Below are 20,471 nucleotides of genomic sequence, written 5' to 3'. Positions count from 1 at the left end.
ACTACGAACTAAGGAATTATTTAGTGAATCAATTAACGAATCATAGATTTCTTTCCTGACAACATGCTTTAACAACGAATTCAATTTCAATTCATCCTCATTCAAAATAAATACATCCTCTGCATCATTATAAACCTTTTTCTAGTCACCGCAATTGTGAATACGTGATTAGGCTACGAATTTGATGGCTAGAATGCGGATGTTTATGGCAAATACGAACACAAATGCAGGTAAACAAAGAATGTTACGAGTAAATTATGTAATATAAATAATAAGTTATATAAGTAAATAATTAAATAAATAATAAAAGTTAGCAAATTTAGAAGATACCGCATATCCTGATTCAAGCTTTACTTCCACGTTATTCGTCGTTAAGCTTATCCTGCTTATCAAAGATTTCGCTTCATTTAGTCCAGTGTGATAAAATACTGACACCTAAATGTAGTAGAGAGTGTTGGAAATTGAACGTGAAACGTCCGTATATGTGTACCTATCGCAATTGTCAGAACCTTCGTCGTCCAAGGATTAATCCTTTCACTGTGGATTAAGATGACTATGCGCTGTAATAACTGTGTTGTAGAACTTGAGAAAAATTATTTTATACGCATTTGATGTGTGTACTCATTTCGTTATTGGTTAAAACAGAACATGTGTTGCAACAATTCTAAGTTTATATCGTCGTTAAAAAGGTTTGAAAGCAGTTTAAACATACAAGGGAGCGTAACGTATAAGTAGAACGATAATTCGAACAAAACCATCGTTCACGATAAAAGCGCGCCCCGTCGTTAAATAAGGCGTTAATCGACTCCTGTAGATCTCTGTCGGGGCTCGTTTTCTCGTTGAATAGAAATTCAGCTTAAGCTGATATTAACTGATATTAAGCTTAGCTTCTTAATTATATAAATGGTTTCGAAAAATAATGTAATAACTATAAACATACGTTATTAACATGCTTCTGTAATTTTATTTTCCAAACAGACAACTTTTTTCGATTTGCTGTTTTAATTCCAATTATTATTAGTGTTGCAATCCCACTTTACGTCATATCGATTTTACGTCGATAACAGTGAAATTTACATAAAAGTAGCAAGAAATAGTATCATATAAATCGTGAAAGTTTCATATTCACATAGGTCTTCGATAATACGCATTTAAAACGTATATCTCTATTTCGTAATTAAATCCAATAGTCCTGAGTAATACCGACGTAATTTTCTCAGCGATACATTATTCCATAAGCAATCTGATTCTTCGTCCGAAGGGATCACGCGTTTCATGTGTCTTACGTACTTCTCGTACGGACATATTTCACCACATTTAGGAATCTTATAAGTGGTTAATTTTTGTTCAACGCCACTCCAGTGTAGCATCTATCGACAAAATTTATAACGTTAGATCTTGCATATATGTTACAGAGAATGTTGAATAATTTGAATAATTAATTTCATCGGTCAGTTTAATAAAACGTACTCTAACAAATTGTTTGCCGACACAGTTTCGCAATTTTTCGACTATAATTGCCGATCCAAAGAAAGGCATTTCAGGTTTAGTTAAATCGTGCGCTTTGGCAAAAGCTGCAACGTTCACTTCATGTCCACTATATACGTAGATTTTTGGAGAACTTTTAGTTTTCTTGGCATCCATGTTTTTTATAAATTCCTTTACAAGGAAACCTCCATTGAGTCGTTTCATTAACGTGTTATGAGATTGGATATCATACTCTAATTTTGCAAGTGAGTCCATTTTGCGTATCACATCTTTAGTTGCCCATTCTGGGAGAGTAATGTTCATACTTTCCTGTAATATTAAAACTCTGCCTTTTATCGTTATTACAACAGTCAAATTACAATTACGAATGCCAAATGAATTTCATTCTATAATATTATTCTACGTATTTGTCATTTTGTACGAAATGAAATCAATTTATTTATTTAGTCGTTTATTTACCTTTAATGAATTTTATACGAAATATATTATACGAAATTAATTGCCATTTTGTAAAAACGTAAAACATATTATGCATGAAATTGGATGTCTTTTTATTTTGAAATCTATTTTGCTATACAAAACCAAACGAATTTTCCAAACTGCTTTTAACGTTTAATAGATGGGATTCGATAGGCTGTTGATGGACCATGACAAAGGTTGGAATTTCGTGGGAAAGGCTGCCGTGGTAACGAAAGAAAATAAAATTGGTTGGAATTCGATTGAATTTGTTATACAGACTAGGCAGGAAATCGGTTTATTGGGAAAGGTGAGCGATCACTGATCAATCGATACAATTGTACGTATTACCGACGTGCCAATTACCGTGACACGTCGGTATAATTAGCACGTCGGTAATAGTTCAAGAGCGACCGCGCTTAGCAATCGTCCGAGAGCTTGCCGTCTAATATCGACGGACGATTGCCGAGCAGTTTAATTTACGATTCTTCTTACAATATGCAAGATTTTTTACAGTCTACGACATCGAATGTTATACTTTTCTTGTCTTGGTTCGTTGGATTTCAGAATCATAATTGATTTTTTTTTTAGTAAGTATTATACAGAATGCGAAAGATAAACTTTTTTTACTCTTCAATTTTGTTATTGATTTCTAAACATTTAGTATTTTTCGGTTTTCTCGGTTGAGCTTGGAGTGCTCGGTAGGTACTTGGCTGATATCGATTTTGTAGATATCAACGTTTTACCGGTTAACAAGGCCACTACTGTAATAACTATTTACTTTCTTCTATATATTTAAAATATTCAATTCTTCAACGCTTTTCACACTTTCTAATTATTAACAAACTAGATTTAATATGTTAAATAACATCGTTGCATCGCAATTTGCTTCAAAATCGCACTGTTTGCTGGACCAACAAAACTTTTGCTCTCAAGCAATTTCCCATGTAGAAATTCCTATTCATCGAATTAGTCTAGAACTTAGGCTCGTGTGAGAGTACTAGAAAATTATATTGTATATATTATACATAATATTGATATTCTTTTACGAATTTTACGCACTTTTAAACGTTTCTCACAATCTACAAAACGTCGAGCTAGAATCGATATAGATTATGGGAAAAAATGTCAAGAATTACGTATTTTTGCATATGTTTCACGAGGTACGTTAATAAACTCTCGAAAAAAGAAAAAAAGTTTCGAGGCGTAGTCTTTTTTCCTCAAAAATTATTAAAAATGCAAAAGATATAAACAATGAAAAATGTGAAAATCGAACATTTCCGACCACGTTACTGGTTATACTACTGGTATCATTCCGACAAATGTAGTAGTAGGGCGGTATGCAGGTGTCGCGTACGCACCAGAGAGACAGATTTGTGATGTCGCGTTTCTACGCCGCTCAAACATCAGCAGAGTTTTTATTTAATTATTTCCGGTTTAGCGATGCTTTCAAACGTTGCACCTGCATTTCTCAAATGATAAAGTTGAGAGTCTTGAAGCTTACACGGTCTGGATTGTCACTACATATTTACATTGTTACGCTTAACAATGCTTCGTGTAGCACGAGACAAAAAGTCCAACGTTTCGACGGTATTGCAGTCGATGATACTATCTATACATGCATATGTGGTATGAGTGCGACAGACTGATGAAGGAAGCCAGCTGTGATACTAATGAAATTGCTCGGATCTCTTTTCCTTCTCGGCAAAACTTTTTCTCGGAAGGCTCGAACAGTGTTAGTATGCGATAAAGTTATTAGGAAAGGTAAAGCGATCAAGTTATTGCAAATGTATCTATGCCGACGATGTAAAATGATGGAAAACGGCGAAACTAAAAGTAAAATAAAAGGATTTAAGACAAACCTGTGTTGTCAAGAAGTGATGCAGCTTGTAAGTTGAAAAGATTGGATCCAAGATCATGTCTGATCCGGTGTAATTTGCAAGATACTGGAAAAGCTTTTTGTTTTTCGATATTGTTGCACGAACCGAAGATGAAACTTTGGTCTTGATATATTCCTTCAGGTACCTACAAGAAACACAGTTTTACCTATTGTAATTAGAACTAAATAAAAGGTGAAAAAAAAAACACCTAAAATACGTAGCAATAGCTTCATAAAGATTGAAAACGTACAAGGAAACTAAACTATCGAATAATTCATTATTTGTTTTACATACACGTTACATTTCTTATTCTTACTAAAATAATAGATTTAGAAATGATTTGGAAAGTTTCGATGACCATGTAATCCGTCTATATACAAAAGAGAAAAATTATCCCTTTTCATCGATGCGATACTATAACCATTGAATTGAGTTGAATTCCTGAATTTTGCTCATTCGTTATGATTTCCGTTTTGATTATAGCAGACAGACTACACATGATCAGCTTGGTGGAAAAATGACACATCTAAAAAATCTGTCAGATCTGAGATGTTTGTAGAGAACTTTCAGAAAGAAGATACTGTTACAGAGATGTTATAATTTTTCGATAAATTGTTTTCAATAATTATCTAGCAAGAATAAAAGCAATATTTTATTCGAATCCTCCAGAACCTCAAAACTATTATCCAAGTTATAAAAGAATTATTGTTAAACAGCTGAGTTATTAATAATTTCGTACTTGAAAATTTCTGTTGTAAATCGATTTCCTGAAAAAATTACTTTTCCCGATAATGCCGGTTTTCTAGTAAGTTTTAGAGCACGTGCTGATATTTCATACAAATTTACACTGCTTTACACTGCTTTACACTGCCTTTATGAAATATTTTATTATAAATCCGTTATTTCATTCGCACTGTACCTATTTTATGATGCATGATGATACATAAAGTGAAATTTATTAGAGTTTTCAATGAATAATTAATTAATAATTAAATAATTAATTGCACGAATAATTGAATAAATAAATAAATGTAAGAAGTAAGTGACCCAATATTGTTGGCCAGCAGTGCATGTATACAGCGTGTATGTACATATATATACACGAGCATGTCTTTGCGAACGTATATTTATAGTGGTTTATTTATGGTTGGACAATTGATATGATTTCTTCGATTTTATATGTCGTAAACGTTAATAGCGGTATTTTTCATAGATATTAGAACAGTCAACTGCATAATCCTATATTGTGGCAAATACAATGAATAACGATGTATTTAAATTGATTTATACACTTACGCTGGACAAAGCATCGGGAACATTAGATTGTCTAGAATCAATGGTACGTAATGCGTTGCTATTGGAGATAACTGTAAATTGCCCGCTTCGTTCAACTTTGGTGGATACAGACCGGCCAGAACTAATTGCAGAGACATTTTTGTTCGATCAATATCCGAACTGTAGGCATAAACGTTACCATATTCATGATGATCACCAAGAAATGCACCATACCGTCTTCTCAATATCGCGCCAAGATGAAATTCTCTTATTTTCCCAGCCTAAACGAGAACAAACATATATTATATCGTAGGCCTTTATGCTAAGACTAATTTTAATTTTATCCCCATCTTATATCGGATAAGTTTTGTTTTATATCTTCGATAATCTTTACCATTTACCCTGCGGGGGCATTCGATAAATCATTATAACGGGGTTTCACAGCTACAACACGTTGATGTTTCTGCGGTAGAAAGTATCTTTGCAAGAGTTTTGCAAGTTTAATACAAGTTTGTAAAAATTTTAAGTTTGATATATATATATGTCGGGTTGGCGTTATAATTAGGGTTGGGGTTAAGGGCGTGAAACGAATCTTCGTTGTGATTAGACATTGTCGTTATGCAATAGAGAAGATATTGACTAGAGCAAATACGATTGTTACAGATATCGACAAGTAACCGTGGTAATTAGATATTCGAGACGCTAATGACAATGATCCTAGGTTCGATAACGAATCCGCGGTCAACGGGATAATAGATGTACGCTCTCACAAAATCTAAGTCCGACTGTTGGTTAACAAAACGTGAAATATTCAGTGATAGTAAAGACGTTATTCCTTCTCGTCAATGAGATCGTACGAAAAGAAGTGACTTTCCGTCGCGATGATGCCACAGAGGAAAACTATGACGGGGTGTGTCTAAGGGCACGAGATCATCGGATTCGTGGAGCGATGCCTTCGTTCAGAAGGTGAGGGAAATTGACGTTGCTGTTAATTGGTCAATTTCCATATCGGTGATTAGAAAAGGACGCTAGCCGCCCTTGAGGAAAAGTTGCTAGCGGGAAGCGTCGTTCGTGAGAAAGTAGGTTTCCCCTATCTTCCCGTAGTTGAGACAAAGACTGTTTGTCCATTTGAAGGAATTTAGTTAACTAAATCTTAAGATTTACAACGGGTCCTCAGGCTAGCTGAACATGCACTGCAGAGACGCATCGACATCTGACAATCATCTTACCCAGAGAATAGGGTCTGCGTGTGGCGAGCCACGGGAAAGAGGCCGTTGAAATGTTTACTGTCAAGTATCGCTACAACTATTTCTTTTAAGGAGAGCTATACTATTACTCCATACCTTTGTTAGACAAACCTTCATCCCTTGACCGCGGCTACGTTGACGACTGATTGTCGCCTCGAGCCCAAGCTCACTATTACAAATCTCGAATAAATACAATCGGATTGAATGACAATTGTTTAATTACGGCTATGGTAGAATATAGATTACAATATTACGGGATTTTCCCAAAGTTCCAAAGGAAGGCTCCGGTGTTCTTTCATCTCCGACATATATATATATATATATAAAAGTCTTAAAACTATATAAGTATATATAGTTAGTATAATTATACCTTTATAATAAGGTGATAAGTGATAAGGAATAACACAATGTATATAATGTATACGACATAGCGATAAATCGCGAGACTCTTAAGGGAAGACTCCACTCGTTGAAATGATTTTCCGCAAGAAACAGAAATACTTTTCCAGTACTTTGCCGTAGATTACGTACGGCTAGAGTTGAATCGAAATTACAATATCTAAATTAGTTTCCAGAAATCGTACCTTACGTGGATAAAGAAAAAGCATAGAAATAAAGAATCGATTAAGATTACTATATTTCATCGAAAAAGTCACTTTATGAATTATTAGAATATAATATGTACTTACCTCGGTCAACTGGCCGTAGCCAAGCGACTCGTAAATAGGATTATAGGCTAAATTCTTATATAATTCTGATTTAGTTGGGGTTCGATCGCCATGTCTAAACACCTGCAAATTTTGTAAAAAAGATTATTGAAACGAATACTAAATGTGTTAATGTAAAACATCCGTGTATATCAATATTTTGTACATTCAAATATTTTTTTATAAAAATTATAATTCCTAATGTATTATAAGTCTTCGATCACCTTTGAAGCGCATTTCGAATCAGCCAGTATTTTGTCAACTTTCTTATTGCATATTACAGATATATTCCATATTTCTATTCACAACATCAATTAATTAAGCTACTTTCACAATAAGAAGTTGGCAAGAAGTTATCGATCAGGCACTTCGTGTATGTAAAGTGATGAGAAAATAAGAGAGACCTCGTATAAAGTAAATAACAGTAAAATAGCATAAACTTATTATGCAAGAGAAGCAAGAGAAAAAACATAATATTACACGGAAGAAAGTTTTCAATTGGCGGAAATCCTAGAAAGAAATTCCAATCAGATTCGTTCATTCTAATTTATGAGGAAATTATTTTACTTGTTCCTAATTTTTTCCATGATTTCTATAAGTAACATCCACTTCTTCGCGTAACATTTTCTTTCTCCTCTTGCTTCTCCTTCATAATAAATGGAATTTTGTGTTACTTTGTTCTTATTTACTTTTTTATATTAAGCTTCAATTTCCCATCATTTGTTTAAGTTTAATTTGTTGCTGTACGACGTATAATGCAATAGAGACACTTTGACGTGTAAGAAGAACGGTCTGGAAAAAGCTAATGGTAGAGGAAATGGTTAAAGTAGGACAAATTACTGGAGGATTAGACAATTTTCTGACTTGCCATTTCCTCGAGAAGAAGGGGATGGAGAGAATAAGTAGAAGAGGTAAGTGTATGTTTCGAAGAAGCGGAATGTTCTCTACGTATAGGTCTCATCGGATAGCGACAGGCTCTGAGGTGACGGCGATTGACTTTTGAGTGTCCGACTAAGGATTCGCAGGCATAATAAAGCTGTTGTCGATCACTTAAACTATTTTGAAAAACTTGATGGTATTGTAATAGTATCGTTGCGCTACATCGTTAACTATACACGATGATATTCCATAATTTTCAAACAAACTTTTTGTCAGGAATTTTTTACCGATTATACTATACGTACATTGCACACGTACGAGATAAAGATATCTCCTTTTCCATTCTTTTTCTTTTCTTTTTTTTTTTTTTTTAATCCAAAGTTCAGCAATTTTAGCATTCTTTGTATAGTTCAAACTGAGTAAGGAAGTTAGTTATATAGCCATAGTTATTCTCCCATTTCTCGACTTTGAACATCTTACTCCTTTTTTACTCGGCTCGCGACTTTCTCGCATATAATAAAAATGTTCTCCTTGCCTGATATTTATTTTTAGCCATATATTTAACGGAGCACACAGGTATTCTTGAACCGTTCGAAATTTTTCCGAAATTTCTACAAAGCTGATAGAGCTCACAAATTTGTTTAATTATTTCAGTTGAACACATTTTTACTACTAAAAGGAAACTATAACACGTGTATGTTGTAATAAAGCGATAAGATACGATTATTCTGAAAACATATTTTCATAACTTACGCAAAGTCGATTAGCTTATCAGCAAGATGTGTCGTTTTGAATCGTCATTTGTTTACTGATTCTTAAATTTCAGACGGCATGCCATCTTTTATTAATCAACGACCTATAATTTACAATTAAATTGTAACAAATACTATCTATGTGACAGATGTTACACTGTTTGCTTTACATGTTTTCTCCCAATTTTTCGCGTGATCGACCGACGAGAAACAGTGTCGGCCGTTATAAGTATCGCACATATTTGAATTACATGCATTTTGAACGTAATGAACACGTATTTTCTTTTAATTTCTAACAATTCGTTAGAAAATACCCATTTATACAGATACATGAAAATTGTAAGAAAACATGTAAAGAATTTACAAGAAATCTGTTTTATTGTAACATGGTAGTATAGGTTTTGCGATAGATTTTTTACCTATTTCATTTATTCGTGATGGCTTGGATCGAATTTTATAAAATAGACGGTTCTACGTTATTTTACTTGTAGCAATAAAAAATTATTTACTTATTACTATTTTTTTGATATTATCGTTGATCAAGTACGCGATAGACCACACATTCGATGCTTTGGTTTGGGGGTCACCTGATTTCCTTATCATTTTCGATTCTCGTGCGATGTTATTGATTCATTACAGCGGTGGTTTGCATTGAGACTATGGAATGACAAATAACATATGGAACCACATATCCTGTATCGATAATTTCTTCAGCCGTGTTATGATACAATTGATTGGATCGGTGGTTTCCTGCATTATCCATTGCTGTATTATATTATCAACTGCTTAAATCATTCTTTATTTGTAACGCTATTAACTAAATGAATATGACATTTTCCCCTCTTATTCGCGAAATTTTAAACATTTTAATTATAATTTCTTCAATGCAAAGAGCTACTTTTAATGTTCGAAACAACATAGAAATCAACTTTTCATTTCACAATTTTCTAACGAAAACATGTCTGAAAATTTGAAACAATGTTATTTTATTATTTGAATGTTACTTTCATTTTCAATATTACCTTAATTTTGTGACTTATGAAGCTGTTTTCTTTATCGAAGTAACAAAAAATATTGCATATGTCTTTTCTTGGGCATTGATCAATTTATTCAATACATCAATGTACCTATAATATAATCGGTAAGAAATTGTGTCGAACGTTATATATGTGGCGGAATTCGACGCTAACAAACAACGGACAACGGCAGCGCAGTGATCAGCGCCTTGTGTTACGAACGTTCGGAACCCGGGATCGAATCCCGGCGACCCCGAAGTTGTGTACGACTTTTTTCTTTCACGACGATTCTTAAATAGGAAGAAAACACAACAGCGTCCCCAGCAAGCAACGTCTTCTATAGCCAGCAGCTACTTATTATCACGGACAACGAACGATAATATCCACCTCATATATAGAACCTTTTACTTAAACTGAAATAAGATATTTCTACTACTGTATAGATACAAATTTTATATTTTTTAACATTTATGTTTTGTAAATAGCATTACTTTGCGACTGATATCTTGTTACACTTGAGTAATAAATTGTATAACGTGTAAATGGCATGCTATAAACTATGCAATCTATGTAAATACTCCCTTCAATTGTTGTAAATGTTATTTATGAAACAGAACTTTTTTCTATTTATTTATTACGATAAAAATTAATTATGTGTAAACATGGCGCGCATATTTAACGCCCATTATTATTGGAGCTATTGAATTTCTTTCGTATATTAAATTTAATTCTGAGAAACAAATTTAATACGTTGGAATAATAGTTGAAAGGTCATTAGTAAATGGAAAAATCAAAAAATACTTTATTCTAAATACCTAAATTTACTAATATTCAGGTGTTGCAATAGAGACGCGAAAGCAATGAATTGAAACAAATTTCGTTAGAAGATGCAGCACTATAAGAGAACATCATTTAAAAGTATATTAAACAAAATTGGAAATTTTTGTATATTACATTACAAAACATTACTGTTACATTAAAAATTGGAATTTTCAGAATTTAATATTTTAAGAGTAAAGTTAATAAATGCTAAAACAAATATATATACACATATATGTGTTACAGTTATTTTACAAAGCATCTCGCTCAACTGAATTTTAATTAATTATAAAATGTTTAGCTACTTACAACTTGTACCAACTCCACTTCATAATCTTCTTTCTTCGACTTTGTCGACTGCAGGATCAAAAAGAACCAAAATAATTGCACGCATACATTTTTACGAATCATTTTGTATACGATACAGAGATAACTGGTAAAATGACGTTGATAACAATTAAGGAAGAATATTAGTTTGTTTTTATATAAAAAGATAGGATGGTACAGAATACTGAGCGGAAGACACTATCTATTTGCCACGAACGCAATCAAATTTATAGTCTATTACTCCAGGCAACCAATTGTTCAAATAAATGAAAGAGGGAGATAAATTGTCGCAATCTGATAAATTAACATGACATACTTAACCAATTACGAGAGCAAAATTATTTCCGTATTTCAAGTGGAGCTATTTCTGATTGCACTTGAAGGGAAACGTTTGAAAAATTCGATAATTACGTAGATAAACGAACACATCATACATCGCAATATTAATTACGAAATCTGATCAAACAGTTTGGTAAACAGATCAACAGATATTCGCCTTTGCTCATAACACTCATACAATTAGTTTATAGGATGTCCATGGTTTACATTCATAATGAAAATAATTTTTTATCGATAATACGACTAATCCTGTGAAACGTATCTGCTGATTCTAAAATCCCACGTTGAAACATAAATATATTTCAATAATTACCGTAGAGTTTATAGTTTTTAGAATTTATTCAGTTGAATATTCCGCAGAACTTTTTTCGAAACGTATTTCTTGTAATTTTTCGTATATAATTTGTTCGCTAATGGTATTAACGGTTTGTTAATCCAGATGTTTGTCTTTATCTGCATACAATGTGGCGTGACTCACTGCTGTCTCGATGTTTCACTTAACATTGAATAATAAAATATCACCGCTGGTTTTTAAGAAAACAGAACCGATTGACCAATATCTTGTCGTACCTGTTTCTTTCAAATACGTTATCCTTATCGGTAAGAGAAAGAATCTATTATCATTAATATTTATCTATAATAATTTATCGCATAGAGTATCGTGCATTAAACTAACGGTAAGTCAATGTGAATTTATAGACAGATAGAATACACCGTACCATGAAACCCGCGATATATCATACATAGCAGCGGTTATAAATTTCAAACGACAAATTTTTGTTTGGATTATGCGCATGAAATATAAGCGCCATCTTTTCATTCGGTTTGTTGTTTTAAAATAATAAAAATGTATGTTTGGCCTTCTTAATTTCAAAGTTCCGATCGCCGAATATAAATAAAACACAAATTTTCCAATATTTGTTTCTTCCGAGCCCCTATGGTCAGTGGTCGTTAATTTAAGACGATCGGTCTAACAAATAAACAAATTAGTTTTGACATTACATCGACACTGTGGTGCAAAAATATCAAGATCGGTGTACAGTGTGTCTTTTGTTATGTTAAATTCATTTAAATTTTCAGTGTTATCGAGTGGAAGGGGACAAGCTGTAATACTGCGGAAGCAAAGTGAGACATTTGCTAAGATAGCGACGTTTATCAATCGGAAATTTATTTAACAATAACAATTTGCACGTCGATCAGGTGCGGCGTCTTGTGCACCTCGTTACACGATATGGTTTAATCTAGTACGACATAGCTCATGAAAGCTCATAAGATCATAGATGAAAATAAATAGTACACGTTAACAGAACATTATGTTCTATGACACATACAATAAAGTATCAACTGTACTTGTACACAAAATAATAAGAAAGAGGAGAGGGGGAAAGAGAGAGGATATAAATAAATAAATTATAAATATAATTACTTGTAACCTAACTGGATTATATATACATGAAACATAGTAAATTAATTGATTTTATTAACAGTAATAAGATAACAAAAATATATATGAGTATCAACTTCTTTCCTCCTTTTTTCTTTGTTCTTCTTCCAACGGTTCGGCTAGCCAGGATTACCCAGCCACCAATATTTGTGCAGAACGGAGATTAGACCAATAATTATTTTTACTATAAGTAATTTCTTTACCACGATTTTCTAAATACGTGATAAATAATTGGCAAATTATCTTTATCTTGAATCAAACTTATCGAATCAATGTAGATTGTAAATAGTAAACGGTAAATAGTGAAAGATGTCACGCGATATATATCCAAGCAAGCCATCAGACATTTACGTTAAAAAAGCCTGATGCGTTCCATTACACTTACGAAGATATTATACTGGATATTGGCTCGTGACAAAGTAATTTGGTTCCACGTAGCAGGCGTAGAACAAGCGCTTATTTTGGTATAAAGGCTTTCATAAATGTCTTTTCAAGTTGCAATTTCGAAATTCCAAACATATTTTTATATTTTAGGTAGATTCAATTGTTCTGCGTAATACAGACGTAACGTTTCCTTTGATATACTATTCCATAAGCAATTTGATTCTTCTTTTGAAGGGATAACATGTTGCATAAGTCTTACGTACTGCTCATATGGACATATTTCACCACACTTAGGAATCGTATAAGTGATCAACTCTTCCGTAACGCCGGACCAATGTAATATCTGTCAACAAAATTTATACGATTAGATTTTACATGAACCGTACACGACAAACTTTATTTAAGAACAAACGCTGGAACTCGAACAGCGCATGGCGCAGCACACAGAGGGTGACAAGGAAGTAGGTTTTTTTTCTTTATTGTTTGTTTTTTAATTTTACAATTTGTCCAGTGGGACATTAGGTAAAATGTTGTAACACGTGATTGAACAGCATGTGGATGGTTACCCCCAGCGGGGTACCATCTTCGTGTTTGTTAGGTTATATCCTTTGTGAGATCAGCTGGGTGTTTCCTTTTTAGTCTTCAAGGAAGTAGGTGGCCAAATTTTGGTACGGTATTCCACTGTTTCTAAGGATAAGAAGAGATTGTATAAACAATAGTTGAAAAACTCTTCCTTTACGAGATATACACACTAGAGTAATTGTCGGAGGTAGAATAAAAATGAGGAGGCCCTGAAGGGTCTGTCTATGACAGAATAAGCTGCAATCGTAACGTAAATTGAACTAAAGCTTTTCGCTTAACTGTGGATATCTCGGAAACTGAAACTAAACGACTGTAACACGTATAGGGAGGAACTGATCAGTATGTTGAGCTCGAAAAATATTTCAAGGTCACTGACGGTAAGGTCACAGGTCGGTAAAGCCATCCACTTTGTAAATACTTACCTACTATACATGCGAGGACAAGAACTTTTGTCACCGGATTATCAACTACGAGTAATATTTTGTCAATGATATGTACCTGTAAAAATAAATTTGTACCCCGTGTTTCGAAGTACACTCTTCGCAGGCACGGTCAAGACGCTACTGTCAATTTTCATAACCAACATCTATATGGATGAATGCAAATCCACGCGCCATTATCAAAAGTGTCTATATCCCGGAAAGGAAGAGTTTTCAGAGTTATATGTACGTGATCTTCTCTTATCCTTAGGAACGGTAGAATACGGTACCAAAGTTTGACCATCTGTTTCTTTGTCACCATGTACAGTCAATTTCAACGCATTTTAAGCAAACTTTTATTTTATATAGTTTAACAAAACGTACCTTAACAAATTTTTTACCAATGCTGTTTCGTAATGTTTCAACCATAATTGCAGACCCAAAACTGGGGATTTCAGGTTTAATTAAATTGTGTGCTCTGGCAAAAGCTGCGATGTTTATTTCGTGCCCGCTATATACATAAATCTTCGGAGACCTTATATCTTTCTTCGTATCCATGTTTTTGATGAATTCCTTTAGAAGAAAACCTCCATTTAGTCGCTTCAGTAACGTGTTATAAGATTGAATATCATACTCCAATTTTACAAAGGGCGTCATTTTCATTTGTACATCTTCGGTTGCCCATTTGGGGAGGGTAATGTTCATGCTTTTCTGTAATTCAAAAATTTTCCTGCGTGACAATTATTTTATACAAAATTGAATGAAATGTGCCATACGAAGATAATTAGCAGATTGTAAAAACGTAAAATATATCATGCAGTAAAATTATACGTGTTGTTATGGTACAATGTAATTTGCCACTAGAACAAAATTAATTTTTCAGATTCTTTTCTGCGAGTAGCTAAGTTTAACACTTCATCTGCGAATGTTCTTACAATAAGTAGAATCGTTTACGATATCGAATATTATAGCCTTCATTTCTTGCTGGATTACGGAATCACTGCACAAACCCTCCCCCGAACTTTTGCATTCCTGCCTCTAGAAAAGTTCATCGAACATTATAGACAAAGAAAGACTGAAGACTTCCTTCAGTTTCGTCATATTTTGATTCGTAGAAGCAGCTCTTAAATCTTCCAGCATCTGTTGCCGGACGTCTTTATTTTTCACTCCAAATTGAGTATTCGAGGTACTTCAAAATTTGCTTTATTATAAAAGTATTCAAAGTTTTTATTCCTAACGTACTCAATTTTGTAATGTTTTTTCATATTATCTAATTATTAATAAGCTAGAATTAATATGTCGAATGACATCGTTACGTTCCGATTTACTTCAGAATCAAAGTGTCTTTTTGTGAACTATCAAAGCTTTTGTTCTAAAAATATCTGTATTTTGTTTAGGATAGTAGACTATTTAGTATAGTAAAGTAATTCCCCACTTGGAAAGATAAATTCATTGAACTTTTATTTATCGGACTGGTCAAGACCATTGATTTATTATTATTATTATTAATGTGGAAATGCTAGAAAATTAAGTTGTATTCTGTAACAACACCTAAAATTCACCAGATCATCGAGGTAACACCGATATTACTGCGGAATAAAATGTGGAAAAACGTGTTTTTATGTGAGAATTATGCATTGCTGCAGTTTTTCATTATAAAGAAAAAAATAGTACTTGTAATTAGAACCTTCGAATTTCCAGATATTATAATTTATTACGATTAATATATTATTGCTAATGTATTAATATACTATAATAATTTTATAGTTCATATATAATAACATAGCCCATAGGATGAACATTAAACGGTTTTAATTGCCTATTTTATTTACACTTTTTATGTGTATTTTCATATCGGTGAAATTATGAACGCGTATAATTTTTGCGTCATGGTGTAAAAATATTGCGATCGTACTTTTCAGGCGATAAAGTAATTAGGAAAAATGTTCATATATACGTTTATGCGACTAATATATAATTGCAAAATTGTGAAACTGAAAATGAAATAAACGAATAAATCAAAATTTTAAACTGAAGTTGAGGCATACCTGTGTCGTGAAGAGGATGTGTAGTAAATAAATTGAGTAAATCGGATCTGATGTCATGTTTAAACCAGTGTGCTTCGCAAGATACTCAAAAAATTGTTTGTTCTGCGATATTTTCTTCTGAATCAAAGGTGAATTTTTCGTTTTACGATATTCATCGCGGAACCTGAAACAAATATTTTTTATACTATAATTATAATCAAATGAAAAATTCAAGAAAACGTCTTGAATACATAATAATAGCTGCATCTGAAATCTGAAAGTCACGTTACAATTTGTTATTTGTTCCCCATACAAAATATCCAAATAACACAAAAAATATATATATATTCATATGATATTCGTTCTAAGATATTGATACAAGATGTCTAAGATATTTAAGAGTGGGTATATAAGACATAGATTACGTATGGATATATAAGAAGGGAACTCAGTTATTAAGAAATTAAATAACGTATTGTCTATTTATTCTGTATTTAATTTCCATCGTTTGTTTAATAACATTAGATGTAAATTTTAATTACAAAATATACGCACTATCAAATTCTACAACTTTCCGAATAACTTCAAGTATTTTATAATTACCTAGTTTTATAAAATCAAAATTAAGTGTCAGTTTTTGACAATGAAAGAAAGTATTGTAAATAAATCCAATTGGTTACTGATATTTCAATTATCGTTTCTTATGAAAAACGACTTCTTTCATAGTACCTACATTTTAAAGAATATAATATAACACTAATAATGTTAATTTTAGAAAGAAAATCATACACGAAATCTATCCCCTGCTAACAAAATTTCTTTATGGCTAATGTAGACAAAAATTTGACATACAGCAAAGATGTAATTAAACAATCTGCCACATTCGATGACTTTCGATGATCTTGAGCGAGAGCATGCTGAAGTCGTCTCAACACCTGCTGTCACGCCAAGATAAAGAAACATCGCATTCTATTTAGAAAGATAGAAATGACCCTGCAATTTCCTTTCAATTTCATCCCGTCACCAACCAAAGAGTCATAATACGCATCTCTTTATGTCAGTTATATGTATAACATTTTGTCATATTGCTTTTCTGTTCGTTGTAATATCATTTCTCCATAGGTATTAGAATAAATCAATGTATAATCGTACATTATGACAGGCAGAAGAACGAGAATAACGATTGATTTATATACTTACGCTGGACACCTTACTGGGAACAGTAGATTGTCTATAATCGTCGGTAAGTAATTCGCTGCTATTGGAGATAACAGTATTCGGCCTTCCTCGCTCAGTGTAGGAGGATACAGACCGGCCAAGACTAGCTGCAGAGACATTTTTGTTCGCTCAACGTCCGAACTGTAGGCGAAAACGCTACCATACTTATGACTACCACCCAGGAATGTACTATACCGTCTTCTCAACATTGTGCCAAGACGAAATTCTCTCAGTTTGCCAACCTAGATGAAAAGAAACAGAACAAAAATATATTATATCGTAGGCCTTTATACTGAGGCTAATTTTACTTCTAATCCTTGCAATTTATTTAAAGATAAGTTAAAGATAAAGTTAATAAAAGATATAACGATTAAAGGACTTTCTGTTCTAGAACGGAGACTCCAAGTTGTATAAATATTTCCAAGTAGTAAATTTCTACCAATGTAATTATGAGACGTACGATCAATTAAAAAAACCGTCTTTCTTCGTTACGTTTAATAATATTTAGTAATCCTTTGAATCTTATCACAAATCTCTTCGATATCTAAGCTTTGCTTTAGATTAGATATGCAAGACAATGAAATAATACAGTGGAATATTGATTTTGCATTTTCTTCAAAGTGTCCATGTTCATTTCGATAACAGGATAAAAATGTGTAGGGGAAACAATTGTTCGGCACGATTGTACGTGAAAAGTCCATTACTATCACTACACTTTGTTTTAAAGTCTTTTTATATATCATTAAGACACAACGTGTACTTACCTCAGTTAATTGACCGTAACCAAGCGATTCGTAAATAGGATTATAGTCTAATGTAGGATATAATTCTTCTTCGTTTGGTGTTCGATCGCCATGTCTAAATACCTAGAAATAGTTAAAGAGGATTATTGAAACGAGTACTAAACGTATTAGCATCAAGTATTTTTATATATTAATTTTCACTTTTATTAAAAACATGTAACTGTTTGCCGCGTTATGTTTGATAATAAAGAGAGGGGGAGGGCGGAGGGGACACGGAAACGCATTGAATATAAGTGAAAGAGAGTAAAGAGTAAAGATAATCCCTGTTTATACGTATCAAGCATATTTCATCCGACATAGCAAATGTTGATTCACAATATTAATTGATATTCGTTAACTTGTTTCGGAGAAATCAGCAAACAGACATAAAAAGAACTATAAAAGATGATACCCATCGAATTGAGATACCTTTCTGCTTTCCCGAAATCGATAATTTAAACAATTTAAGATTGAGATGCTGTAGGTGTTTCAATAGAAACACGAGCGCAATAAATGCAAACGAGTTTCTTTGAAGGCTCATCAGAAAGAAATCGTAAAGAATCGCAAAGGAAAATCATTTCAAAGTATATGAAACGGTTCAAGATTTCCTTATATTACTATGTAAATCACGTATATGTACAGTATGTCCGTTTTAAATGTGTACTTTTTACAAGTATCAGAAATGCGAAAAAATTAAAAAATGTTTCAGATGAAAGTCGAAAGACGAAACTTGTTTGACTTCATGGGGAAAACGTAATAGAATATTTTGATCTCTTTTGTATTCGTATTTCCAAAGTAACCTTTTAAAATGGAACTACATATTTTTGTATACACCATTCGATGCACTGTTTAATTTTCTAGAAAAAAGCTATTAAAGTTGTTGGGCCGAAAAATGGGCACTTTGAGAGCTATTTTATTTTAACTTTGATTTTATAAAACTTGTTGTATAAAAAACAAGAAAGGACAACGCAGTTGGTTTTATGTTTAAACGTTTAAATCTTTTAAACCAATCACTTTTCGACTTTAAATACCTAAATACATTTTTGTAGGAGTTAAAAAATTCATAGAATAGAGTATAAAAAATGTATAATTTCGCTTGAAAAAATTATTAAGCTTCCCGCACGAAATAAAACAACATTCATTCGAAATATTTTTTCGTATTTTTTATACTTACAAAAATAAGCATGTGTAGACATTTAGAACAGATACACTACATGTACAATGTAAACGCATGGTTGATAAGTTACATTGAAATTGGAATTCTTAGAATAAAAAATTTCTAAGTAAAATTTAACAATTTCCGTGATTAGATATTATTATGTTGAACTTATTTTTACCAAAACTTCCCATAATTCAATTTTTATCCAAAAAAATGTGTTTAAGTACTCACGATTTGAAGTGACTCCAATTCATAATTTGCTTTTGTTGACTGCACGATCAGAGTTAGGAACAAAATTATTTCTACGTATACTTTTATACGGATCATTTTTTATACGATATAGAACCAATTCTCAGAATGATGCGTAAGGAAAATTATTAGTCTGTTTTTATATAGCAAGAGTGGTGCTCCTGAAGAGCAGTGGTAGACTCGCTTGAGCGAAAGATACTACCAATTTATCACAGACGCAATAAAATTTATAACTTATAAGTGTAGACGATCGGCGGTCCAAATAAATAGAAGAGGAGGGATAAGTCATCGCAATCTGACAACTTAATATCTACATGCTTAACGATCTGGAGATTAAAAATGCTTCCGTATCTCGAGTGAAGCAACGTATGATTATGCTTCGAGGGAAGAATTGGATAGTTGCAGAGGTAAATGTACATGAAATAATACCAATTGTCCACACGCGCGTATAACTTTCGGGAGCCTGTTAAATTGTTAGAATTTTCTTAGCATCATTGAGAATCAGTAGAATATAGAATCTTGTTATAAGCAGAACTATACACGTCCCATTTTAAAAATCATTCTGTTTGATTTTTATTTTTCCAAATTTGAATGTATTATAATCCGTGCAATCATATTTTTTTCTTTTTTTTTTTTTTTTTATTTAGTCCGTGCCTCTCGGCTTTGGACGAACTTCCAGCTTTCTTTACAGCTCTTTATTGCACTAATCGCCTTCTTATCTCTAATCTAACACTAATGCTTATCTATTTACACTTATGTCTACGATTTATTGCAACTTAGTCTACTCATTATTGTCACTTTGGTCTTTTTGTCTCCTTGCTGCGCTACCTTCCTGTCCTTCCATCCCTTCTTGACTTGCTTTTGCCCTTCTTTTCTCTATTATCGCTCTCAGATCCATTAGTCCTTCCTCAGTCCCATTTAATATTTCTTCCATTTCCTTTGCTCCTCCTGTTATTTCACATTCTTTTAGCACATGTCTCAGGTCCTCTTCTTCCCCTCCACATAATCTGCACCTTCTTTCT

At 32.8% G+C, this 20,471-nt stretch overlaps 2 protein-coding genes across 2 annotated transcripts; both read right to left on the bottom strand.

Annotated features, from left to right (window-relative positions):
- Window positions 1-937: 937 nt before the first annotated feature.
- Window positions 938-11,060, bottom strand: LOC122576856 (venom acid phosphatase Acph-1-like). The gene is made up of 6 exons (XM_043747699.1): window positions 10,829-11,060; window positions 7,036-7,137; window positions 5,121-5,380; window positions 3,807-3,969; window positions 1,471-1,797; window positions 938-1,370 (listed from the first exon to the last, which is right to left on the bottom strand). Exons 1-6 carry the CDS (start codon window positions 10,928-10,930, stop codon window positions 1,167-1,169), a joined length of 1,158 nt encoding a protein of 385 aa, XP_043603634.1. The 5' UTR covers window positions 10,931-11,060; the 3' UTR covers window positions 938-1,166.
- A 1,585-nt stretch (window positions 11,061-12,645) lies between these two features.
- LOC122577152 (venom acid phosphatase Acph-1-like) lies at window positions 12,646-19,672 on the bottom strand. Its single transcript, XM_043748303.1, has 6 exons — window positions 19,432-19,672; window positions 18,024-18,125; window positions 17,242-17,501; window positions 16,063-16,225; window positions 14,399-14,725; window positions 12,646-13,356 (listed from the first exon to the last, which is right to left on the bottom strand). The coding sequence occupies exons 1-6, from the start codon at window positions 19,525-19,527 to the stop codon at window positions 13,153-13,155; spliced, it is 1,152 nt and encodes a 383-aa protein (XP_043604238.1). The 5' UTR covers window positions 19,528-19,672; the 3' UTR covers window positions 12,646-13,152.
- Window positions 19,673-20,471: the final 799 nt, after the last annotated feature.

Source organism: Bombus pyrosoma, linkage group LG17 (assembly GCF_014825855.1).
Source record: "Bombus pyrosoma isolate SC7728 linkage group LG17, ASM1482585v1, whole genome shotgun sequence".
Taxonomy (NCBI): Eukaryota; Metazoa; Arthropoda; class Insecta; order Hymenoptera; family Apidae; genus Bombus; species Bombus pyrosoma.
Note: the sequence above shows the minus strand (reverse complement) of the source record. Positions and strands in the feature narration are given on the sequence as shown.